We start from the raw sequence: 27,695 nt of genomic DNA on the forward strand, positions 1-27,695 counted from the left end.
ATAGCATCATGCCATGAATGAGGTGAGCTGTGAGACAGGATGAATGGCCGTAGTAATTGACAATGTCAACACCTGGAAGGCAAAACAGTGGTGCCTTGTGCTCAACAAGCTTGTTCAGCAAGTAGTAGTATTTTTATTTTTATTTTTTAAAAAGCCTATTCAGATCTTTACTTCTGTTCCATTAGAAATAGCTATAATCTTAAGTAGAGTTTTAATCATTTTTGTAGGAGGTCGTATCATCAACTATGCACACCAGTCTGATTTTTGCACCAAATATTCCCCAAGAAAACCCTTAAAAATGGAAGTGGTGACTTGCAAGTTAAAACATTGTACATTAACTGAGAACTTTAATATACAGTACTGTAGTTCATTATTAAAAGTGTAGTTTGCACACAAGTGTCAAATTCTCTCACACAATTCTTGTGATTTATTATTATTATTTGACATTGAGAGTTTGGCACCTCAAGGATTAGCACAGACAAGAGATAAAGCAAAAGTAAAGATATATCAAAAGGAAGTTAGCTCCCCCCCCCCTTTTCTACTAAAGATAAATAGCACACTAACAGGCTCAGTTTAAAGAAATTTAAATCCAGTACAAGTGTTAGCCTGTTCTAAAGAATGCCTCTGCAGGCATGGGAGAACTAGGATGTGGTCAGGAGAAAAGAAGGGAGGGAAGGATGTTGGCTGAAGGGATGAAGGTGGCATCGGAAAGGGACAATTGGTGCTGATTACAGCTGCTTGTTTTCAGAAAGAGAAGGGGAGGTTGTCAGAGGAATTGGGTTTTGGGGTTTTTTGGATAGTGGGCCTTTAGGGAAAATCAGAAGAAAGCTGGTGGGAGACCTTAGAGCCAGTGACTGAGAGTAAAACGAGTCTGTTTTTGCAGTAGGTGGGTATGCATAGTGTGGAAATGGGGCTTGAAGGTGAAACAGCCAAGGAGGAAGAACTGGGCATAGCAAAGGGAAGAAAGAGAGCAGGTCTCCTCTCAGAAGAGGGACCTGATTGGGTAGAAAATGAGGGATAGGGGAAGGAGGGCTTTGTCAGCTAATCAGTTTGCAGTGGGGCAGGGAGATTTGATACTTGTCCTTGTTGTGTAAGGTGGTGTGTGTGCTAGTGTGCTGGAGGTGAGCGTTCCTGTTCAGCAAAAAAAAAGGGGGGGTGAGAAAGAAGGGAGAAAAAGGAGAAGGGGGGAGCCTGCAGGAAAGTTCCTGGGCATAAGGTTTGAGGCAACTTGGGTATTCAAAGATTCCTAACTGCTGAGTTGGAAACTGCTACCTCTTGATGCTCAAGTTGAGGTTAAAAATTAATGTAAAAACAAATATTGCAAAGCCTTGTCTTCCTGTTGGTGGATGGGTGTTACAAATCTTCACATGGTGCCAACCAGGAAAAGCTTGTCCAAAACATTTGCGAAATGGCTTCCAGATAAGCATCTTCTGCTGTCCAGGTGAGATAGAGTAAAGAGATAAACATATATTTGGGCTGTTCTGGAAGGAGCCTCAGGCTATTGAAATTTATTTGGATAGTGTTAGTGGGGGGGCGGGGTAATCTGGAAGGAGTGGTGATTAGCTGATACTATCTTTATCTTAATGCATCTATTCTAGAAGGAGCCTGACATTCTTTTGCTTGATTTAGATTTGCAATTGATAAGGGAGGGACAGTCATCAATGGGTGTTGCATGCTTTGGAGCATGTATGCCTGACTTCCTGTAATGGAATCTTTTTTGGGGGCCTCTCCAGGCCAGAATGGAACCTCCCTTTTCAGGTACAGGCTACCATAGCAAAAGCTGGAGTGTTTTCAGGCGTGCTTCTTCATAAGAGGTAGCAAGGAGTTCATTGGTGCCAATATCTGCAATGTTAAAGTGCATAATATCTACAAGATAGTGGGGGGCGGGGAGGCTAACTGATTCAACCAGTCATTTGGAAGCATGTGTGGAGACCATCTTGTCACAGATACACGGCCTTTATTCTTAGTATAAAAACTAAAAATGCTGCTTTTCACAGCTCCAGATTTGTAGACAATCAAGTCAAGGGAACTTTCTTGCAAGTCAGGGGAAATTTCTTCCTTCTCCCTCTGCCTTTCATTCAGCGTTCCACCCATTATCAGGTTTTTCTTAGCATTTTCAACAGTGTGCCTTAACTTGTTACAGTTAATCTGGAACTCTGCCTGTTTTGTTTTTCATGTGTGTTGTGTATATGCTTTTAATGTAAGCTTCTCCAGAATTGTTTAGGCAATGAAGAGTGGCTTAGAAATATTTGAAATAAATTTTTTTAAGTGGTGGTTTTTTTTTTGAGAAACTGCTACTTCCTGGCCTAGCTTTCAAGCTGCTGGAGCACCTTCCTTCTTCTCATTATCTATACAGTGGTACCTCAGGTTAAGTACTTAATTCGTTCCGGAGGTCTGTACTTAACCTGAAACTGTTCTTAACCTGAAGCACCACTTTAGCTAATGGGGCCTCCTGCTGCTGCCACGCCGCCGGAGCAAGATTTCTGTTCTCATCCTGAAGCAAAGTTCTTAACCTGAAGCACTATTTCTGGCTTAGCGGAGTCTGTAACCTGAAGCGTATGTAACCTGAAGCTTATGTAACCTGAGGTACCACTGTACCAGCATCATAGTCATATGTTTTGGACTCACCATAGCCATAATTTTATTTCTGGTAATGGAGGTCAGATCCTTCCTCACTGGACATCTTCCACTGAATTGGTCCACTAATTGGTCATCAGCTGTAATGTTCTCCTATGGCATGAAGCATTTTGGAAGAGTCTCACAATTGGGGTAAAAATTACCTTGAAAGCAGAACTAATAAGTGTTGCTCATGTTGCTCAACGTGAACGCTGCAAGTTTTAAAAATTCAGCTCTGCAAAGGGTTTTTGTAAGCTCCTGGGATACCATTGAATCCTGCTACCATTTTTAGTGATATTGTTAAGAAAAGCAAGGACTTTGTTATAAAAATAGTCATAGGTTTGAATCCCACATCATGTAAATCCAAACCAAAACCTTGCACAGATTTTGGAGGATTGCAGTGTGGAGGAGAGGAGCTGGAGTTGTGTTGTGGGAGCAGAAATCTTTTCTGCTCATTCATGGGCACAGTTGAAAGCAATCAGTGGGGCTCATGATGCAATGGTGATGGTGTTGAGCCCCACTGCTGTAGACCATGGGGTATGGATTGTAGCCTCATTTTTAAAATTTTGTTTGAGTAATCCTATGAGGCCGCCACTGCTCTGTTCTTAATCATGGGAAACTGAAATCATCATCATCGTTTAGCTGTTAATTGTCTTCTAAACCACTGTCACAAAGGAATTAGACATAAAGAAAGCCTGTCAGAACTAAAAATGTCTTCAATTGTTTCTGGAAAGTACAGACAGGGGGTGCCTGTCTTATTTAGAAAGCTATTTCAGAAGAACAAGGGCAGGCAGCCACACTAAAAGCCCTGCTCTGAGTTATTGCAGAGCAAGCTTCTGAGATCTCTGGAACTCTAATAATTTAGAGCTGCAGAGCAACCTATGTTTCTCTGAAGTATGTATGAAACTGGTCATGAGATGCTATTTGTTCAAGCTGTCCATTCTCCTCTCTCCTCTCAAGCACCAAACTTTTTTTTTTTTTTTAAAAGGTGCATTACCGTTTAGATTTCCTAAAGCAGAGCTTGTCAGCTCGGATCCATATATTGATGTTAGTCCCTATTGTCTGCTTTTTACTTCCATCTGTGTTCTTTTGTAACTTTTGGTTCCTAGGCTTTCTTTTGGAGACTTTGAGCATTTTCAGCTTCCTTATTATGGACTTGATCCTTCAACCTTTAGCTCAGATAGCAGCACACTTCAACAAATGTTGACTGATATTCCACATTCTTAGTTTTTAAGCAAAGCTATTGATCTGCTTTATTCTTTTGGAATACTAGTGAATATTTTTGAAGGTTCATTTTATACAATCTTTTTAAAAGCCTGTAGTGCCATTCTCGCTCATCACTGCTACTTCCAGAAGCAGCAAAATAAATCTAGTTGTCTGACACAAGCCCAAGAGCTTCCCTTATTCTTATGGGTTTAAAGCACTACAGCAGGTAACAAAGGAGAGGCTATGATTTGTACTGCACTCCAGTCTGCTTGCTGTAAATTATTGTTAAATGAGTAAAAGGAATAATATATTTTCTTCAGAATGGATGCCTGTGTTTAAGAGCCTGTTAATATAAGCCTGGCAAAACAGTTGTTCCATGAAAAGCTGTTGTAAAATACACTAATATATTAGACCTATTAATAGGATGTGCATATAAATTAATTACTTAATCTGCTAAAATTCTGAATGCATACCTGGTTTTCCCCCCCACCGCTCAGCTTAAAAAGAATATACTAAAGATCTTTCAAATGAGCCAAGAAGACTGTAACTTATTGTCAATACTGTTGATGACCCCCCCCCCTAAATAGCAGGCCAATTGCCTGAATTTATTTATTGCTCTTCCTATCTCCAGTTACCATTCTTTCTTCCTTTCCTATAATATCTGGTTATTGGGAAATGGTCATCATGTATATATTAAGTAACAAGGAATACAAATTTGGTTGTGGATCTTAGACACTTCAACCAACCATGCTTCTTATTGCTAGCAACTGATTTCCATGAGAAACTTGCTGGTTGTCCTCACCCAACTTCTTCATAATGTATTCTAGATTCTTAATGTTGATGCAAACGCATTCATTTTACTTAGTTATGGACTTGATAAGTTTAAAGCTGCATAAACAGTGTTTCTTGGGCTTGGTGATGCACTGCACAATGGAACTTGGTAGCCTTAAAGGAAGGCAGCCCTGAATCATTCCCCCACTTGCATATTTAACTCTGATGTGAAAGTTTTTTTGTGGAACCATCTTCACATCGAATTAAGGCTGGTGCCTTTGCTGATGACATTTTGGCATCTTCTTAAAATTGATCTGTGTACCCAGGCTTTTGCTGGTGCTAAGCTCCAGCATATGGTTGATTTTTTTTTATTCCTGCCCATTTTCAACTGCATAGTTTTTTGTAGGTTTTTTTGCATTTTATATGTTATTGATGTATTATATTTTAACTTTGGTACACCATCTCAAGAGCGTCGGGAGAGGCAGTACTGTAGAAAAACTTGTTAATAAAGCTGATAATGTAGCATTTATGCAATTAGAGGAATAGATAGCTCTTATTGATACCTCTTTCAAAATACTAGGTTGGACATCTAAGCCTCTTATTTTGCCCTCGGGACTACACCAGTGTGGTGTAGTGGTTAAGAGCGGTAGACTCGTAATCTGGGAAACTGGGTTCGCGTCTCCGCTCCTCCACGTGCAGCTGCTGGGTGACCTTGGGCTAGTCATGCTTCTTTGAAGTCTCTCAGCCCCACGCACCTCACAGAGTGTTTGTTGTGGGGGAGGGAAAGGAGAATGTTAGCCGCTTTGAGACTCCTTAGGGTAGTGATAAAGCGGGATATCAAATCCAAACTCTTCTTCTTCTCCCCAGGCCAGGCCCCTCAATGGTCCTGCTCTGTATTGCCCTCTTACGTTTTTTGCCTTTCTGGAATGTGTGTGTGAACTACGGAGGTGTTGAGGGTGTGGAGGCAGAAGTGGGGAGGTGGAATATATAGCCTGCTATACAAAAATTAATAATCACATCTGTTAACTCCGTCCACTTTTGCCTCTGGACACCCTGCCTACCAACAGCATGTGCCCCCAAGACTCAAGGTTCCCTACCTAGTGTATGTAGATTAATGCTTTCTGGTTCTGAGTCAATATGACTGCTGAATTTTCAAAGTCAGATAACACTTTGCAACAGAATTGACATATTCAACCTGAAATTCATACCTGAGATGCTATGGTCACACAAGAGTTGGATTAACCCAAAGCACTTCAAACAATTTACAGGGTGATAGCCAATGTTGTCCAGCTAAGTCAGAGTCAGAGTAGACCCACTAAAAGCGACGAACTTCCATTGATTTCAGTGGGTCAGCTCTACGACTTTGTTGATTATCACCCACTATTAATCTCTGCTAAATTGTTGGATAAGGGAACAATTTCTGACACACATGGATACATGATCCATTGTTGTCATTTTTACTAGTATGAAATAGCTTTTATTTCGGTATTTGTTTCCTTGTGTAAATTTTCCTTCCTGCTGAACCTGAATGTCTGAACTACTTGGATTTACAGAGAAAGGAGAATGGTACAGGAGTTGCTATGCCCATTCCTCCTTACCAGCTTGTTGAGTGGCTTTATCATGAATATATTGTTGACCCTACTCCCTTAAAATAGCACAAGAAGCAATGAAGAGCCAATTCTAATATTCAGAAAAAGTGCATAGTGCAACGTTCCTGTAACTTTCCTAGTGCCACTGCTAAATGGGAGAAAGGAATATTTCAGTGCACAGCCCTATGTAAAACATAAAAGCCCCTAATCGCATGTAGAACATGAGGCTTGTGCATTAGTATGAAGTCTACATGAGTGCAACCCACATTCTCAAGTGATAGTTTCACAAGGGCTGTTCTGTGTATTTTCTGAATGCTTCCATCCCTTTTTAAATGATTGCCAGCATAATACAAGTACTGGGAGATATTTGTATAATACTGGAGTTTCCTAAATGAAGGTTTGGAGTGTTTCATTGGAGATGCCGTTTAACATACATCCTGTTTTTGGAACACCGCATTTGGGGACAAGATTATTCATTTGGAACCTTCCGATTCTGTTGTTGGGACCATAGGGAATTGCCTTATGCTAACTCTGACAATGGATCTGCCTAGCTTAGCATTGGTGACACTGATTGGCAGTGGCTTCCCAGTAATCTTTCCCAGCCTGACCTGGAGACACCAGAGTTTGAAGCTGTGGTTTTTATTTTTATTTTTGCATGCAGAACATCTTCTTTGCCAGTGAAACACAGCCTTTCCCCTAATTCTAAAGGGACTGGTTACTGAGCAGATAGCTCAGTCAATAGATCACGAGACTCTTACTTTCAGGGTTATGGGATCAAACCCCACCTCGGGTGAAAGATTTCCTGCATTGCAGGGGGTTGGACTAGATGATCCTCAGGGTCCCAACTCTACAATTCTGTGATTAAAGAATCATAGAACAGGACATGATGCTATGAGTGGAGTCAAAGATTTCTGCAACCAAAATCAGGACATTAAATAAAATAAACAGGCATAAGATAGTCAGCAGGGATTCTGCTTACTTGCAAAGAGAAAATAAACCACACATTTGCAGCAATGAATATTAGTCAGGCCACGTAAGTTTCCATCATCAGGATATCAGCCACAAAACTTATATTTGCACCTCTTGTAATATGACATGTCATTTCTTACCACACTTGTGGTGCCTGGCTAGTACTCATTTCTAAAGACTCACACTGCACGATGCATCTTCCATGAAAGAAAACTGACATCATGCTGGCCAAAAACAGATTTACTGTTGATTTGTTCAGTTTTGAGGTTTCTGTTGTCCTTAACAGAGATTTCTTTCAAGTTCCTTTTAGTGACTTTAATCCAAACTGGAGAAACTTCTACACTGGCAACACTGGTATTGTAGATCTGATTCAGCTGATCTCAGTTGCTCAGCTGTGACTGAATCAAAATGATTTGTTTAGGTAGACCAATCTGATACTGTATTTCACATGATCTTATAAAGAGTTGGGTATTTTCTTTTTTCTTATCTCCTTTCTCCCTATGCATTTTAATTCTGCTTTTTGAGAAATTGAAGAGTTTAGGGCCCAGCACATATTACTTCTGCAAAAACCTCCTGTCTGCACAGATTAATAGCACAAGCCACAGGGAAATGAAATGCAATATTTATTGATCTAAAGCAGTGGAAGGAACACAGCAGTTTCTTAGAAATCAATTACTTTTGAATTCTGTCACAAGTTATCCAAAACAAAAATATGTATTAATCCTAAAAGTATGGGTTGTATTCACAAAACTGCTTCTACAGTGAGGCTTTCCCACCCTCATTCCTTTATCCAGAGAAGCCAATGGCATGCAGGAAAGGTTCAGGTGATGGCAGGGGTTTCAGGCTACATTCGTACGCACACCCCATTGAACACAGTGGATGATGCCCAACAAAGCCACACTTAAGTACAAGGATTCCAGTGAGTCTATTCTAACTAAGGCTGCAGCCCTAGCCTCACTTATATGAGAGTAAGCCTCATTGAATTCAAGAGGACTTGCTTCTGAGTGGACATACCTAGAACTGGTTTATGAGAGGAAATAACACACACACACACACACACACAGAGAGAGAGAGAGAGAGAGAGAGAGAGGCTGACTTCTGAGCGATCTGAAGTTCCTTCCCTTTGTGCAAGCTGCTCCTTAGATCCAAGCCAATGTATCTTTTAAGCAAAAGCTGTGATATTGTTTCTAACGTAGTCGGACTCTTTGTTAACTTTGTTAAAGCCTTGTTGAACATTTATAGAAATAAAAATAAATAAATAAATGCTTTGAGCTTGCTAGGAGCATTTGTATATTGGTAACAATACTATTCACCTGCAGCTAAATAACATTTCCCCACAAAATCCTGTAAACAACATATGGCCATGATTCCTTTTGGATTGTTTAATTGTTTTCCTCCAGGGAAACTAAATTTAGCTTAGCAACTGTGCCTAAGTATCAATAGAACAATGTTTGGTGTGACTTAACAGTAGTATAATGTGGAAAACTGGTGCAAAACCCACTTCAACCACAATTCATTTAGTGCCCATATAGTCATATGAGTCTTTTTTTACTCTGCAAACCACATCAGAATGAATACAAAGGAAGAAATTTGCAAGGTTAGGCTCTTCACTAGCCTAATTAGCTTGTCAGTTCTTTGTCTGAGTGTGCTTTTTGCCTGCCTGTGCATTCTAAAGGCTCCCCGAAGTGACTTATTGCTGTGGGAATTAAAAAAAAAATGAATCCAATTAATCCCAGCAAAAAAAAGTCAATAAGCAGAATATGCAGAAAACACATTACTCAAGCAGTGGTGTAATGATCTCCCCCAAATGCTCTTGGCATGTCAAGAACTATAAAAGATTTTTTAAAATTTCCCACTTGGTATGAAAACAAAATACTCTCTTGAAACACACACACACACACACACACACACACGTACTACTATAATAATATTTGTTACATATTGTTATTATGTGATGGGGAAAATATAATGAAGACTGGGTTTCTGTTCTGAGCTATATAGAATTATAGAATTGTAGAGCAAGAAGGGACTATGAGGGTCATCTAGTCCAACCCCCTGCAAAGCAGGAATCTCGTGCCCAATGTGTGGTTCACACTCACAACCCAGAGATTAAGAGTCTCATGCTCAACCGGCTGAACGATCCAGGTGTGGTGCTAGTGGAAATTCATAAATTTGCCACACTTTAACGATAGCAGTCACATTTATTTTTTTCCAAAAATTGGTGCCTTACCTATTTTGTGCATGGTAGGTTCGTTCTAAAATTCACTGAAATGAACATACTTCTATTAGAGCAGTTTAAAATGAACTATCTGTTAAATCAAATGGCTGCCTACTATCTACATTTTAAAAATTGTATTCCTAATTGATTTTCTTGAATTTTTTTTTCAAACAGTTAAATTAAGTTCCTTGTATATGACATAATTAGCTTTAACTATCTATTTATCATCTATCTATCTCTCTATCTATTTATATGTGTAAAGTAGCATGTTTCAAGGATAAAGGAACTTGAACATTCATTATCAGAAGGGCTTCCTCTTGTTGCTGCTTTTCATCATTTATATTCAATTTTTGGTCACCACCTTGCTATTGTTTGCATCTCATGGTGTTGCCTTCTGATAGAACAGCTAAAGTCTTATACAACTTAGGTGCACATTTCCTTTTGCTGATTGATAATTCGTTCTGTGATTTATTAATATACTGACTTCCTAAATGTTTTTTTGACAGGACAAATCTGCAGTAATGAAGAATCCTGCTACTTCTGCCTCCAGGATTATCTTATTTCTGTTGATATTGGTACAGAGGAGCAAAGGTAAATGTAAAGAGGCAGCATCAAGGCCGGAGATCAATCTGAATGTCAAATACCAACTTCCTAATTTCACTGCAGAAACCCCGATACAAAATATAGTTCTATATAAGCACAACATCTATGGGGGAGCGGTCAATAAAATCTATGTCTTCAATGAAAGCCTTCACAACATATTTGAGTACAAGACTGGGCCCGTTCTGGAGAACCCAGATTGTGCTCCCTGTAAAGAATGTAAGCCTAAAGTAAACCAATCTGATAGCATCTGGAAGGATAACATCAACATGGCTCTATTCCTAGAAACATACTACGAAGGCCAGCTAATCAGTTGTGGCAGCGTTGGAAAAGGAACTTGTCAGCGCCATGTCATTCATCCTGATAATCCTGCTGACATTGGAAAGGAGGTCTACTGCATGTATTCTAAAAGGATGGATGAGGAATCAGACCAGTGTCCTGACTGTGTTGTAAGCCCTTTAGGAACCAAAGTTCTGGTAACAGAAAAGGAAAGATTTGTCTACTTCTATGTTGGAAATACTATCAATAATTCATCTCGGCAGGACCATTCGCTCCATTCGCTATCTGTTCGGAGATTAAAAGAAACCCTGGACGGTTTTGAGTTTCTCACTGCTTACTCTTACATTGATGTACTTCCAGAATTCAGAAATTCCTACCCTATTAAGTACATCCATGCATTTGAAAAAGACCACTTTGTGTACTTCCTCACTGTCCAGAGAGAATCTATAGATTCTCAGGCTTTTCACACAAGGATCATACGGTTCTGCTCTTTTGAGTCCGTGTTGCATTCATACATGGAAATGCCTCTTGAGTGCATTTTCACTGAGAAACGGAGGAAGAGGTCAACCAAGCGGTCGAATGAGGTATTAAATCTCTTGCAAGCTGCGTATGTTGGTAAACCAGGTGCAGACTTAGCCTCGGAAATGCGAATCGATGTCAACCAAGATATTCTTTATGGTGTATTTGCTCAAAGTAAACCAGACTCTGTGGAACCAACTCATAAATCTGCTGTCTGTGCAATCTCCATCAAAACCATCAACGAGTTCTTTGGCAAGATTGTAGACCAACAAAACATGAAATGTCTTCAGCATCTGTACAGAAAGGACAGCAAGTACTGCTTGAGCAGGGTAAGTGAGCATGGTACGAATTAGTTACTTAAATCAGCTAATTATCCCACCCATCCCTAGTCTCATTTATATTGTGCGTTCCATTATTCAGTGCATAGCCCCATTGATTTCCATTGTTAGTAGTGTGTGTGTTTTTTAGGGCTACCATTTTTTTGGCTGAAGTCCAGGGCCAATTATTTCAAATTGTTTAAGCTGTCTGTCTAAATAAATAACAATTAGTGCTGGTCACTACCAGAGATGATTCATCTTTGTAAGAAGCGGTTCCTGTAAATTGAATATAGAGGTCACTGGAGAGGCTTAAGAGGATACAGCATCTATTAGAAATAAAGATCACTTGAAGAAAAGCCTGGATTCATTGAAGACAAGCACATACTTTGCACTGTGATTTATTTGTTAGATTTTTATTCAACCTTTCTATTGAAATAGGCTTCAGGGTGGCTTTAAAATACAAAAATTAAAAGACTATTAAATAGCGACAACAAACCTGAATCCATTAAGGCAGTGATGGCCAAACTTGGCCCCCCAGCTGTTTTTGGGACTACAATTCCCATCATCCCTGACCACTGGTCCTGTTAGCTAGGGATGATAGGAGTTGTAGTCCTCAAACAGTTGGAGGACCAGGTTTGGCCATCACTTCATTAAGGCAAATAAGTGAAACTAAAGCTACCAGTAGGAAAACAGTTCTGGCCATTTGATGTTAACTGCTGTTAGAAAAGAACAGACTTGATCAGTGGTCTAAAACCACTGGCAATCATAGTAAAGGGTAAGGGTAAAGGGACCCCTGACCATTAGGTCCAGTCGTGGCCGACTCTGGGGTTGCAGCACTCATTTCGCTTTACTGGCCGAAAGAGTTGGCGTACAGCTTCCGGGTCATGTGGCCAGCATGACTAAGCCGCTTCTGGTGAACCAGAGCAGTGCATGGAAACGCTGTTTACCTTCCCGCCAGAGAAGGTACCTATTATTTGATGTGCTTTCGAACTGCTAGGTTGGCAGGAGCAGGGACCAAGCAATAGGAGCTCACCCCATCGTGGGAATTCAAACCACCGACCTTCTGATCGGCAAGTCCTAGGCTCTGTGGTTTAACCCACAGCGCCACCCGCGTCCCTATGGCAATCATAGCTCCAAGCAAATTTGCCTGAGAGAACACCACTGCTGCGGCACCAGTGCAGAAAAGGTTTTGTCTCCAGAGCGGCCAGCCTAACCACTGAAAGGAAACACATCTGGAGCAGGGCCTTGGGTTGAGTGTGTCTGTATATGGGCAGTTGGATGAAGGCAATTCTTCAGAAACCCTAGCTCCAAACAACCTATGATTTTACAGTTCAAAAATAATCACTGTAAATGGCTTATTATTCTCTTACTATTTTATATAAGCGCCATATATTTTCTTTTATGTTTGTATGATTTTTGTGCTTCATTTTAATGGGTCTGCGGCTGTATAATAAAATTTAATTGATTTTGATGGCTTTACCAGTCAAAAAGAGTTCTTTAAAGAGGCATGTTCATCATATCCACTTTTATGTGGCCCAGCAAACATTTAAGCTCTGAAGCAATGCACCCAGTTACAAACTTGCAGTGCAGTGCATGCTTCCTCCAGAAGCGGCACTGTGTTCAATGGGGCTTACACCCTAGTAAGTGTGCCTAGGAGTGTAGCCTTAAATTTTCACTGGCATAAGCCTTGGCAACATTACCTCATTCCTCTGCAGCTGCCAGCACTGCCAATGAAGTGATGTAGTATTTTTCATGTTGATGTCATCCCACACCTTAAAGGCTCAACTTGTCTTTGTGTGTGCATTTTATAAGTGCAATGCAAACTTATCTCTTTTTTTCATTTTTTTGAACAAAAACTCAAATTTTCCCAAATATTTCATGGATAATTTATGTGTTGCATATTTGTCTGCAGCAGTTCAATATCCAGAGAAAATATATTGCAGACCACTTTACAATTACCTGAGCAATCAGAAATTCTAGCTGTTGCAACATCAGTTTTCTAGCTAGTAGGAAGAACTGTGTGTTTAGGAATCTGGTTGTTTAGTTAACATCAGGTGGTGTGTGAGAATTAGATCAGTGAAAGTTCAAGTTGACAAAAGGCATAACCACCTTTTTTCAAAACATAACTTCCTGGTGTTGGGCTACTAATTTAGTTTAAAACAAAACTTGCAGGAGTTTATAAGCATGTCTGGGTTTAACAAGATTTCACAGACACTGTATTCTGACACCAGCCTTTTGCACAATGTAGCTAAATCACATAGTTTTGTTTGTTAAATTGACAACATTGTTTTCAGGAAGATTTAGCAACTTCTATCAAAATAATACCAATACTTCCTGTACCCCACCTCTCAGCCCTCATTATTGCAGCACTAAGAAATGAATATTGTAGCCTCTCTCCATCATAGAAGTACCTGAAATAAGGGACTTTAGCACTGTATAAAAACTTTTTGCACATTATTTTTGCAGCTTTTCAAGTACATGCTTGTTTAATCAAATAGTTACCGGTAGTTGCAGGCACTGGAGTGTGTGTGTGTGTGTGTGTGTGTGTGTGTGTGTCCAATAGGCAAGGAAATCTCACCAGTTCACTTCTGCAAATGGATATGTTTCACAGAACTGTCCCCACAGAATGTAAATTGGATTATGGAAAAATGAACTCTGTTCATTATTTGTGTATTCTGAGCTCTAAGACTCAGAAAAAGTGAAAAGCAAGCAACAAGCTTTGCATTAGAAAACAATATATGGATGCTTTTGTTGATTTTTGCTGGACAAAAACCATTAGTTATCAGCTTGTCTAAGAATGTGCTTAGGACACAAAACTAGGCTTTTTAGAAAGTCCTCTCTAGAGCTTACCAATACCAAACTAAGACATTTTAAAATAAAGTGTTTTCATTCATTTTTCAAACTTACCAGCTTAATCAAAAACCTGCTATGCCCAAAGTACAGTACTTTAATTTAAGGTCAGTCTCACTGAGAATGAATGAAGCTCTTTAGCTATAGTTATTTGTGGCTTTCACCTGGTGGCCCCTAAAATGCGCTATAAAAATATATATTCTTTGCACTTCTCAGGAATATTTGTAATGTGGCGATTGTAAATTGCTTAGAGGGGTTATTGCAATCAAGCAGTATATAGATTTTGTTAAATAACATAAGTAAATAAAATATTGCATAGTCACCTCTTGCCCTTTCCCTCTGGTATTTGGAACAAAATTCTTCTTCATCTTGAAGTTTAATTTCCTTTACTCATTTTTCATTCTAGAAAGAAGTGTTTAGAACAGTTTTCGTCCGTAGCAACATATTAGTGTTTGGCCTCTCCTTTTTCTTTTAATCTGGATGTTGTTTTTAAATCTTTTAACTCTTTCAGATCAATTTAATAGTATTCCCCACCAAAGTATTTCATTAAAATATTGATGAAATCATTGGCCAGTTTCAACTGATCAGAAAAATGTTGCTTGCTTGAGTATACTTTTCAGATTCTGCCAGTGTTTTGCATATGAATATATTAGGAAAGCTGATGGTTTGATTATCTGAGCAAAATGCACAATTTCAATAAATGCCATAAGATATGAAATCACTGAGCAGGCTTTTGATGAATAACACTGATAAGATGAACTATGGAGGAAATAAAATGAATATATGCTCCTAGTAGTAATTGGGGGGGGGGGAATGTGTGTATTTATTCCTCATTTTTACCTCAGAGAAACAAGTGTTGTAAATACTTTTTATTAGAAATCTTAGAAAAAATGCATTGCAGGTTTTCTGAAATCTAACTCATTAAACACCTTCATGCTAAATTGTTGCTAACATACAGGTAGACTTAAATTGGTCTTGGGATACTTAATTACTGCTTTGTATAGAGTGGGTCTATAGTCCCTATGTTGCACTGTGCACAGTATTTGTTGGAACAAATCCCTGGAGCTGATTGCTATGAAGTGGGCTTTGCAAAAAACAACAACCCCACTCTTGCCTTCGGTTGTTTGTCATTGTTGCAGTTCCTGCTGCATCACCCTCTCAGCTCAGCACCCAGTGCAGGACCACTTACATCTCCTAAATCTGCCTCTGCCCCAACAAATGCAGTCAGAACATTGCTGTGTGCTCATGTTGAAGCCTACTCATAAGCAGTCAAGGCAGCAAAAAGGTACAGTGGTACCTCGGGTTACAGAAGTTTCAGGTTACAGACGCTTCAAGTTACAGACTCCGCTAACCCAGAAATAGTACCTCGGGTTAAGAACTTTGCTTCAGGATGAGAGCAGAAATCATGCGGCGGCGGCGTGGCGGTAGCGGGAGGCCTCATTAGCTAAAGTGGTACCTCAGGTTAAGAACAGTTTCAGGTTAAGAACGGACCTCTAGAACGAATTAATTTCTTAACCCGAAGTACCACTGTATTTATTTTTCACCTTCATTGTGTCCTCTGCATGTTGTCCAGTGAAGCTTTTTAAGTGCTTCAGGGCCTTTTACACATTGGCCCAAGGGAGGTAATTGAGCCATGGATATGATTGATGCTTCTTTAGGAGGAGGAGCGGTGAGAAGCCTTCACTAAACCTGGAATATCTCAGTAATTCTATACTGGTGTCAAATGATGGCAGCCAACCATTTCTGTTGGCTGTTCCGAAACCGCTTCCGATTGGCTGCGGGAGTTTTCTGCATTCAAGCGGAAGCCATGTTGGACATTTGGCTTTCAAAAAAAGTTCAAAAACCGGAACACTTATTTCCTAGTTTTTGGCATTTAGGAGCCAATTTGTTCGACAACTAAGCCATTTGCGAACCGAGGTATAACAGTAGTCCAAAAGGGTTTACCCCCATACTTGGCTAGCTCCCCTGTCAGTGAAGTTCGAGGTTCAACATTACCTCAAAACAACAATACATCTACAATTAATAATACTGCAACACACACCCTTTCACCACATGTGAACTACTGTATATAACAATACTGCCACCAGACATTTGAAATCCATTAAAAACAGACATTAGATTTTGGGATTATGCTTTTTGTTGTAAACACTAGTTTTAATCTACCAAGAACACTTTTCTATGCAGTCCCTATCAATTTCAGTGGGAACATAAGTGGGAGAAATACTCTTTAGGTTAAGGAGCCACAACCCTTGGTGGAATATTTTTGGGCGGGGGCACTGCAGTGGGGAGGCAGGCTGGAAAAATTAGCTTCTGCCACTCCTGTTATGTATACTTAGTTCTGGATCCAGTCTACTGATTTTGCTCTTTTGCTAGTTCTTATTTTAACTTCAATAAGAAGAAGATAAAGATTCAAACAATACCGGGGAAAGGTTAAAGAAACAAAACCACCTTTAGTTTCATTGATACTAGAACATGGTTAGCAAATAAGCCTGGAAGCTTATAATTTCTCTGGCATTTTATTTGCCACACTCCTGGTGGGGAAATGAATACAGTGGACTGGGCACAGATTCAATTTTAGTCATTTTCAGCATGAAGTAATCAGATTGAGGATGCTAGTTCTTGCAGTTTTATCCAGTACAAAACAGTTGAAATATTTCAAGACATGTGGCATAAACTATGATTCAAAAAACAGCAACAAAACCCACTATGCATAGCACCTAGAAGAACTTTTATCTTACTGACTTTTTGCCACACTCTATCATTCTGCCATTGCATGATAAACTGGTCACTATCAATGTCAAATGAAGATGCAAATAGAGAAAGAAAAGATTTAGGAGTGTGAAATGAAGGCAAGAGGCCCCCTGAAATGAAATCAAGGGAGACAGTGAAATAAACACACAGTGATATTTCTTTACAAAAGATGATAGATGAGGGGAAATGAGTTATGCTTATTTTGTAATGGGAGAAAATAATTACAGCCTTCCACCAGGAAACCGCAAAGACATTTATTGATTTGTTGTCCCCTGGATATGTCTAGTAATATTTAATAAAATAGAGACAAATAACTGCTTCAAAGCTCTGTAACTATAATCTCTTTTTTTAGTACAATTTTTTGGCAGGATTAAAAGTATCACATCTTTTGATTGTGAGTAGCTATGTGACTTGTTTTAAACAGACACTCACCTTAAGTAAACGGATTGAACATTACAAATAGATACAAAATATAATACTTTTGAGTAAATACATATTATTTCCCCCATTTTTTCATGCTTTTGCAGCATTGCACAAAACAGTACAACACAAAGTTTCAAAATAAATGTGTTTTTATATCAACAAATGGAACAAAAGAATTTAACTGAACTGGTTATATGTCAAACTTATTTATTATGTACAAGTAATGGGGATGGCATCATCATTAGTTTTTGTTCTTCATTTGTGAAAAACTCCCTCAGAAGATTCGGACTCTTCTTCATTGGAGGTTTTTAAACAGAGGTAGGATAGTCATCTGTCATGGATGCTTTAGCTGAGTTTCCTGCAAAGCAGGGGGTTGGACCAGATGACCCTGGGGGTCCCTTCTGACTCTATGACTCTGACACAGTTGTAGTCTGGTTTGTTAGGTTGACTGTGGTGGGTGTAAGAAGTGTGGTTGGTACTACTTGGCTGCAAGCAACTTGTAAGCACTTACAATTGCTGTATGCCTTAGAGATTAACTTTGCTTTCTGTTCCTTCTGCTTCCCTTAGCCGGAATCTGCCAAAATACCAGAAATGGGCATGCAGCAACATATTCTAACATGCTGTGATCTATATACTAATTTTGCCAAATGAGTTATGTGAGGCTTGAAAATCTTCACATTCTGTAGCAGTTGGGCCTGTATGTATGTGTGGGAAAGCAGAACTGCTTCCCCACCTGTCTCCCCCCCCCCCCCCATGTTGCAGTATGCAGTAGCTCGCATGTTACTGGAACACAAGAAAGGAGCCAACTTGTAGAGCTCCCCCAACAATGACAGCCAGAGACCTGCCAGTTGCATAAAGGATCTGTAGGCCAATAGCTCTTTCATGCATTCCATCAAATACTATTGTTGTCTAAGCTACAATTTAAATATTTCCAGAAACTTGTATTGATAAAAGCACTTGTTTGATCCTAAGTACTACCTCACATAAGGGACGCGGGTGGTGCTGTGGTCTAAACCACAGAGCCTAGGGCTTGCCGACCCGAAGGTCGGCGGTTCAAATTCCCGCGACAGGATGAGCTCCCGTTGTTCAGTTCCTGCTCCTGCCAACCTAGCAGTTCAAAAGCACATCAGTAGATAAATAGGTACCGCTCCGGTGGGAAGGTAAGCGGCATTTCCGTGCGCTGCTCTTGTTCGCCAGAAGCGGCTTAGTCATGCTGGCCACATGACCCGGAAGCTGTACGCCGGCTCCCTCGGCCAGTAAAGTAGGTGAACGCCACAACCCCAGAGTCCTCCGCGACTGGACCTAACTGTCAGGAGTCCCTTTACCTTTACAACCTCACATAAATACTTTTAGATTTTATAACAGCTAGCAGCTTTTATGCTTGTGCTATCTTGAAACTTAATGCAAAGGAAATGGACAAAATACAAAGATTGCATGGATGCATTATATGTGTATCTGAATCAATACTATTTACTTAGTGCTAATGTACTAAACAGATTACAAGAACTGATGCAGTGGTAATCAATACCAAAAGTGAATAATACCATGAATGATCTCCGAAAAGGAAATGTGCGATGTTTTTAATTTGTATTAGCTAATTACATCAACATTTGTCTCTTTTTACGTTACGTAATGCACCACTAGCATAATCGTTCCCCACCCTCGCTTTATCCGTAAATTAGTATTGGAGTTTCTGGAAATGTAGAATGCTAAATTCATAGCTAATGTTTCTTATTACTGCTATTTCTTTTGACTTTTGAACAATTGTTTCCATTGATTTGAATGACTTTGGATGTCTGATATTTAGATATCTACTGAAATTGGGCCCAGCATTTTCCAGGCACTCCTATTGATTTGATATAAACATAAATGTTCATAGATTTCATCCTATGTAGTATAGTGGTTAGAATGTTGGATTGGGACATAGAAACCTGGATTCAAATCTCTGCTTAGCCACAAAACTCTCTGAGTAACCTTAGGCTGAGAGTGCTGACTAGCCCAAGGTACCTCAAATCTGGGGGGAGAAGAGAGGAAGTCCATTTCACAGGTGGAAGCCCTTGCACTACTGGGACAACATTGTTGGATACAACCTGTCAGTTAAGCTTGCCTATATATATATATATATATATATATATATATATATATATGCTTTCGTAGATTTTCACGGGTACAGGAATGCAGGTTTTGGTGTCCTCGGGTGTCTTCCCGTGTAAAAGTTGGGGTGTCTAGGCGACGTTTCGACGAGGTCTCACTCGTCATCTTCAGGCTGGTGCTTTCGGCTTCTTGTTACTGGAACAGAGCGGGATCTCAATGTTTGAGTTCCTATAAATACTGTAGAGGGGGTGTGGTGTCTAGCCTCCAATGTTCTGGGCAGAGAGGAAGTTCCCAGGCTAGTGTGCCTTTTCTTCTTTTGTTCCTTAATTACTTGAGAGATACCTTGAGTGATTTCTTGAGTGATATCCTGAGTACCACTTAGGTGGGTCATTAGGTGTGGATTAGTTGCTAAAGTCTTTGTGTCATAATCATGGAAGCCATCGAGATAGAGAAACACCCTCACAACATGAACAAGCGTGACGACACATCCCGCTTGCCAGACATCTGGAAATTAGCCCTCCCCACAAAAACTGACACCAGATCCAGAGGCACACAGAACGCCAACACCAATCAACCACACCAGACCCAAACCCAGACCCTCTCCACAGATGAATTACTGACACCATCCAGTAGCCAATCCATGGTGGCACCTCCGGATGCTGCACCCCCCTGCAATCCCTACACAGATCTGGCTGACACAAGCCACAAAACCACAGCTCGCCCCTATACACGAAGCCAAGCCAAAGCACAACTAAGTGCAATACAGCCACCTTCTCAGGAAAACTCTTCACAAAGTTCAAGAGGTCAAGACACAAAGACTTTAGCAACTAATCCACACCTAATGACCCACCTAAGTGGTACTCAGGATATCACTCAAGAAATCACTCAAGGTATCTCTCAAGTAATTAAGGAACAAAAGAAGAAAAGGCACACTAGCCTGGGAACTTCCTCTCTGCCCAGAACATTGGAGGCTAGACACCACACCCCCTCTACAGTATTTATAGGAACTCAAACATTGAGATCCCGCTCTGTTCCAGTAACAAGAAGCCGAAAGCACCAGCCTGAAGATGACGAGTGAGACCTCGTCGAAACGTCGCCTAGACACCCCAACTTTTACACGGGAAGACACCCGAGGACACCAAAACCTGCATATATATATATATATATATATATATTGTCATGGGGTTCATATAACTTTTCTTTATCACAATATAAAATGTATGCTATTAAGCCAACAGGTCGAATTTGTGCAGGCCAAGTTACTTAGGATAAAAATTTGTAGCTGTTTTCATCAGGTTCAAATACACCCAAATACCACCTATAGTATACAAATCCAAACACATCCAAAATTCCAAACTGCATTGAATTATCATAAACCCCCCAACAACTATGGATTGATCACCAGTAGAAAGTCGATTTCAGCAAAGTGTCAAACTCCACTTTCTGTAACTAACTGAAATGTCAGATTCCAGCTTGAATCTATGATGAGAATTAGTCCTCCCATTATAGCTATATGATAGGTACAGTTCTTCTGCACTGCCTGTTCCATGTGATCCGTTTTGATTACTGCAGTCTGAGATCATAGACAAGCTGTCTGAAGAGGGCAGCCACCTCTTGCCCCTTGACCATCTTGACTACTTCCTAAAGCTAGCTATAAAGGATTGACTGGGTGTGTCCACGGAGTGATCAGCGATTCATTGGAGGAGGGCAAGTTACCATCTCTACCTTGAAAGAGGAGGTGGTGGTCATTCATCCCCTCCTTAAGAGGGCCTTCCTAGACCTGGATGTGTGTGAATCGACTATTGCCCAGTTGCAAACATCTCTTTATGGGGCAATGTGCTCAATATGGTATTGTTGGTCCAGCTTCAGGCAAGCTTGGTGGAGGTTAACTATCTGGATCCATATCAGTCCAACTTTCGGTCTAGTCATAACACTAAAGGTGCCTTCGATGACATGCGAAGGGAGAGAGAAGGAGGGAGTGTGACTCTGCTCAAGTTCATTAACCTCTCAGTGGCTTTTGATACTTTTTCATATATTTATTAATTGTTAAATTTATATGCCACCCTTCATTCAAGGATACAATCGTATCCTTCTGCAGTGACTCAAGGATGGAGACATAGTACTTCAGCGGTTCAGTTCCTACCTCCAGGTCTGTTTCCAGAAAGTAGATGCTGCTTTGATATGTTTTGCAATTTAGTGGTATATAAAGACCTATATAAACAAATGACTTGGGCCCCAAATATCTGAGAGATCGTCACCTCTTTCCCTACATACTCTCTCAGAGCTTAGAATCAGCAGAGAGAGCACACTTGGTTGTTCCACCACAGCTCCACAAGTGTTTGGTTTTTAAAAAAAAACAAAACAAAAGACCCACATCATGGTACAGAGTTACTCCAACTAGCCACAAATTACTGTATGAGCAAGCAAGATACAATTTGACTTCACACTAAGTTCGGACATGGATTAAATTATTGCCTAAACCTCATCGCATTCCAATTCTGATGTACATCAGATACACCCCCCCCACCGAATGAGTCACAAATAGACTTTGTACTTTCACTCATGTACATGGAAGAAAGTTGAAATGACCAGTCACATACCAATAGGGCTCTTGCTGAGCTACAATATTTGTGAGATTTGTCACTGGAATCTGGCGTCAGATATATGAGCATTTAATCCAGAGATAATGACATTTTTCCATATTGTCAGCCAAGTAAATAGTAATTTAGTGAGTTAGAGGTGTGGTGAGGCAAGCTAAACTATGTCCTTAAGAGTTAAAGTCAGAGGTGCCTCTTAAAAATTTAGTAACACAATTATCCAGATTGGCTACCTCAGACATAGGCAAACTCAGCCCTCCAGATGTTTTGGGACTACAACTCCCATAATCCCTGACCACTGGTCCTGTTAGCTAGGGATGATGGGAGTTGTAGTCCCAAAACATCTGGAGGGCTGAGTTTGCCTATGCCTGGGCTACCTGATAAGATTATACAGTATATAAATAGATTTTTGGCCTTTAGGAGTTAGAGGTAGCTGCATTTTAAAAAATTGTTGTTGTTTTAATGATGTTTTTCTCTATTAAGATTTCTAACAATTTCCAAGAAAGAAAACAACAATAATAATATGTAGAGTCATAGAACTGTGGGGTTGAAAGTGACCCCAAGGATCATCTAGTACAAACCCCTGCAATTCAGGAATCACAGCTAAATAATTCCTGGCAGATGGCCATCCACCCTCTGTTTAAAAACCTCCAGTGACGGAGAGTCCGTTACTTTCCCAGGTAGTCCGTTCCATTGTCGAACAGCTCTTGCCGTCTCTCTATACCAATGTTAAATATTATTAAATCTCAAGGGTTCTGTGCCTTGGTTTCATTTTTGGATGTTGTTGTTAGAAATCTTACTATAGCATGTAAGCATAATGCTTGAACACTTTTTTGTGCAACTTGCCTTTGTATTTCAGTAATGAGAAATGTAGCAGGAGGAAGTTAAAAGTGGTTGAACCCAAAATAATAGGTAACAATATGTCTTAGTCCAATACACAATGTTGCTGAATCCAAAAACTATTGCAAAAATATAGCAAATAGTTCGATAGATTTATCTCTAGCCTCCTGATGATCTGATGTCACCTTGCACTCTTGACAAGGTGAAGTAAGGTTGATGGAAATTAACATTTTAAAAATTTGATTTAAAAATGACAACATTTTTATTATCCTTTTTTTGGCTTGTTACTTAAAGGCCTTTTGCAGAAATCAAAGGACACATCTCCGTTACTATTTCAATACGCAGTCAGTCATGACATAATCTACCTTTAATTTTTTTTAAAAAACCTTAAAGTTAATGTTGAACAATGAAGAAAAAAAACAGCAAAGTATTGATTCTAGAAGACAACCATATTTTATTGTGTCTATTCTCACTGCGTATCGCTCCATTTAATATTATGCAATAGTAACCTACAATAAGCCATATTAAATTGCTTATTGACATCTAAATGGCCCATATTTATTATCTGATATAGAAGATGAAGCATCAATAGTAACTGAATTTTCAGTTGACAGATTATCATTGAACTGTCAATACAACATAGATATCCTGTTTCTCTAAGTACATTGTACTGGGAGCAATTCCCCACAAAAGGAATACATGCATTTTCTCTCAGGGAATTAGAAGATTCAAAATGAACAATCTATTTTTGGTAATAGTTATGACGATACAAAATTGCATTGGCAAGTATAAATTTTAAACAATGGGACACCAAAATATTCTCAGCCTAATTAAATTTACTTAGTTTCTCTATCTATTTTTGCCTCTTGGGACCCTAAGACCCTCTGAGTTTCATGTAATTTAAAGTATAATAGACATGTACAAATAATACATTTGAATATGTTATTGCTACAGAAGGGAATTGGACTTGCCAGGCAATACTGTAATATAGTAGTTCATATAGCCCAATATGTAATTGCTCCATATTCAATATGTTACGTTATGTGTTTTTTGAGTCAACTAAGCCCTCATCCAAGCCACACTTTCACGTAAATCAGTCTTCAGCTTTATTGAGAACACAACCTGAACAGTTAACACTCATACACTCAGATTATCAAATACTTATATACAGTGATGCCTTGGGTTAAGAACTTAATTCGTTACAGAGATCCACCTGAAATGGTTCTTAACCTGAGGCGTGCTTTCGCTAATGGGGTCTCTTGTTGCCACTGCGCCGCAGGCGCGTGATTTCCGTTCTTATCCTGGGGTAAAGTTCTTAACCTGGAGCAACCACTTCCTGGTTAATGGAGTTTGTAATCTGAAGCTTCTCTAACCTGAAGCATCTGTAACCCAAGGTACCACTGTATTACAGAAGGACAAATGGAAACTTGAACCAAAGGGACTAAGGTAAAACTAATGGGTTGGAAGACAATGCAAGGTTGCAACTCAACATGGCAAAGAACAAGTCCAGAGGTGTTTGAGGGAAATCTGGCCTAAACAGAATTTTAAAAATTTACCTAGGAGCAGCCAATCAATGGCTAACTGCCATCAAGGCCTGATCCCCTACTGCCAGATCTACAGAGGAAAATTAAAGCAGTTCAAAATGCAGAGACAAGTTCAATTAGGGTGCAACGGTAATAATTATTAGAAACTGTGAACAACACACAGTTCTTACAGCATTTTTGCCTGGGCTGAAGGATTTTAGGTGACAAAAGCAACACCTTTTCTCTTTTAAAAGCAAATGTCTAGGTCTAATGACATCATTTGCCATCTGCAGACATTTTCTAATAAGAAGCCATAGAAACCACACTTTCATTTTAAAAAATTAAAATAAAATAAAACCATCAGTGTTGGGGTTTTTAAATCTGCTACGTAAGGTGTGCATAAACTTCTCCATGGGGTGTGTGAATGCAAAATACTTCAGTTTAAGCAGAAAATGGTATATTGGAAATGACAGGATGAAAATAAAATGAGAATGAGAATAAATGTAATTGGTGTAAACAGGGGTCAGCAAACTTTTTCAGCAGGGGGCCTGTCCACTGTCCCTCAGACCTTGTGGCGGGCGAGACTATATCTACTCATGTAAAAACACCAGGCAGGCCCCACAAATAACCCAGAGATGCATTTTAAATAAAAGGGCACGTTCTATTCATGTAAAAACATGCTGATTCCTGGACCATCCACGGGCCGGATTTAGAAGGTGATTGGGCTGGATCCGGCCCTCGGGGCTTAATTTGCCTACCCATGGTGTAAGAGATGCTTCTGTAAGAAAAAAATCCTTTTCTTGTTTTGCGTACTTGTTGTATATTGTATGATGATGCAAAGATGTAAGAAAACAGTTGCCAACTTTTAAAGTGACTTTTCCTTTCTGGCAATAGGGTTGTGTGTACATCTCCCGTGTCACTTGCTGAACACGTTTCTACTTTCCTTACAGACATTTTCAAGAAACACCACCTATTGTGGAGCACAGGATGATGAGTATCGGGTGGAGGTTACAATACCTTTGCAGCGGGTTGACTTATTTGATGAGCAGTTCAGCACAGTCTTGTTGACATCTATATCTGTCTTCACCCAAGGGGTGCTTACCATAGCAAATCTAGGCACATCTGAAGGCCGCTTCATTCAGGTAAGGAATATTGATTGTGATTTTTCCTTCTTACTTGAACTTCACCCTGTGCGGTAAGGGTCAAGGGATGGAAGGGAAGGGAGGGAAGCTTCATTTTACTGGGAATGAAAGACAATGTAAATGAATGTCAAAAGAATACATAGATATAGGTTAAATGGGAATTAGAAGAAAACAAAGTGGAATCAAATCTTGATGCTAGGGTTTCTGAGTTGCTTTCTCTGACACCTTGATCTCCCTCCATGTTAGATTTGTTCCCTAGGGTTACGTTAGAATATCTACAATTAGCAAAACTGACGGGATCAGTTAGAGGAATATCGAAACAAAAAAACAACTAGAGAATGGATAATATTTAAGAATTACGTAAAACTTTATTGTACAAATAACTCCATATTAGCAGAAATTGAGTGATATTTGTAAAGAAAAAGATCAAAGGAATGTATACAAAGCAGAAAGAAATGATATTTTACAATGGAAAACTGTGTAAAGAAGAATGTTATATCAAACAGTATAATGAGAAGGATTATGCTGATAAGAAACAAATTTTCTATTTTCGATAATTTTCTCTCTCTTTTTAACCTGTTAAGAGATAGTACATAATGTTTGTATAGACATGCAAATCTTTTAATCAATAAAGGATTGATAGTTTTAAAAAAATCTATTTATTTTTTTTTGTTCCCTAGGGTTATTACATTGAGTGGAATCATTGATGCATCTAGCCTTGTAGTGGCTGTACTCCCCCAATGCTTTAACTCAGTGTTTCCCAAACTTGGGTCTCCAGCTGTTTTTGGACTGCAGCTCCCATCATCCCTGACCACTGGTTCTGCTAGCTAGGGATGATGGGAGTTGTAGTCCAAATACAGCTGGAGACCCAAGTTTGGGAAACACTGCTTTAACTGGAGATGTTGAGAATGCTGCTCAGCTGTTTTAATCTGCTACTGCTATTATGTATGCTTTTCTTTTTCCTTCTCTTAAGTCTTTCTCACTCAATTTATAACCAGTAATTCATTTCGTATAGGGTGATGACTTTATTTTGTCTGTATTGTTTATATAGTTATTATCATCATCTACTCCAGTGCTTCTTAAGCTATCTGATGTTGAACCAGCAGTCTTCTCACCCCACACCCACCCATGTGTCAGGAACCAGTGACATATTTGATCCCTAAATAAACCCACTCAACCTGTGCTGTGGTGGAGCTGCTATGGAGAAACAGCCAATAGGGACCACCACCTTGCGTAGCACTGATCTGTTCATTTCAGCAGCCAGTGCCTTTGCTGCTGGGTCATAAAGCTGCCTCTTATAAATAGATCAGTATCTCCTTAGTGCTGGAAGGGCCCCCTCTGCCGATTTCAGCACCCAAGAGGGTCTTTAGGGAAGGAGATGGTCTTTCAGATATTTCCGACCTGTTTCTCCCCCCCTCCAGAAAAAACATTCTATGATGGTACTCACTTATTTCATGCAAATATCTAGGCCAGTAGCAAAAGAGAGCTTGAATTTCATTTTCAGAGTTTCTGAAACCTTGAGGTGAGGAAAATAGCAAAGGCTTGGCTATAAGGAAAATGTTAGTAATAGCAAAATTGTTTCTTTTTGCAAGTTCCTCTTAGCCTTCTGCAAATTTTTGTGCTTCAACATAGAGTGTTTTTGATAGGAGTACAAGTAGTTAGATGTTTCTGCTTTATAATGGCCATATTATTCATTCATTTCTTATGCCAGATCGTTTCACTCAGCATTTTGCCCCCCATCACATGAAACATTAAAAAAAAATGTAGGACAATGCTTCCAGAACACGTTTCCTTTTGTAAGGCCAGCCAAGGGAGCAAAAGGAATGTGATTGTATAAAATACATTGTGCCATTAGTAGAAATAGTCACATCCCCTGAATTAGGCTGGGTTGAGTTACAGAGCAAGTTATCTTTAGTATCATATTGCAGTAACCCACAGAGCCTTCCCCCTTTCTTCTCGTTGCACAGCCCAAGAGCTGACATGTTCAACAGTACAGAACACATAGCCTGCCATTAATGCCTAGTAACCACATATACATCAAAATGCTGTTAATATATATATTTCCTTGAAATACCTTCTTTTTAAAAGGAGTTGGAGAGTTGCAGAAATGTTGTGTTTACAGGATATACAGCAAATTTAGAATGCAAGGTCTATTTAAATTAGTTTCCTCTTTTAATTATGCAAATAGTTTCCTGGGAAATAGTGTCAAGCATGTTTGTTATCAAAATCCCTAAGTTTTAGCAGATGAGAAGGGAAAAGGGAGGTTTCCACAATTATTAGAATGTCTTTAATTTTCCTGGGATGGAGCATTGCCTTACATCAGATTATTAGAACAGTTACATCACTGAACAAATCTAATGTCCCAACACTCGGTTTAGAAACTCATAAATG

The 27,695-nt window shown here is 39.5% G+C and overlaps 1 protein-coding gene across 4 annotated transcripts in view; it reads left to right on the forward strand.

Moving 5' to 3' along the window:
* Nucleotides 1-27,695, forward strand: part of MET (MET proto-oncogene, receptor tyrosine kinase) — a 96,530-nt gene that overhangs the window by 16,325 nt on the left and 52,510 nt on the right. For 3 of the 4 annotated variants that reach the window (XM_083698920.1, XM_083698917.1, XM_083698919.1), the window contains exons 2-3: nt 9,876-11,096; nt 25,113-25,304. In XM_083698920.1, the coding sequence (XP_083555046.1) occupies nt 9,891-11,096; nt 25,113-25,304 (1,398 nt within the window). In that variant the 5' untranslated portion in view covers nt 9,876-9,890. Of the gene's footprint in view, nt 1-1,063; nt 1,442-9,875; nt 11,097-25,112; nt 25,305-27,695 lie in introns of those variants that run through there. The other variant, XM_083698918.1, reaches the window with a different exon arrangement.

The sequence above is a fragment of the Podarcis gaigeae genome, assembly GCF_964106915.1.
Source record: "Podarcis gaigeae genome assembly, chromosome: 10".
NCBI lineage: Eukaryota > Metazoa > Chordata > Lepidosauria > Squamata > Lacertidae > Podarcis > Podarcis gaigeae.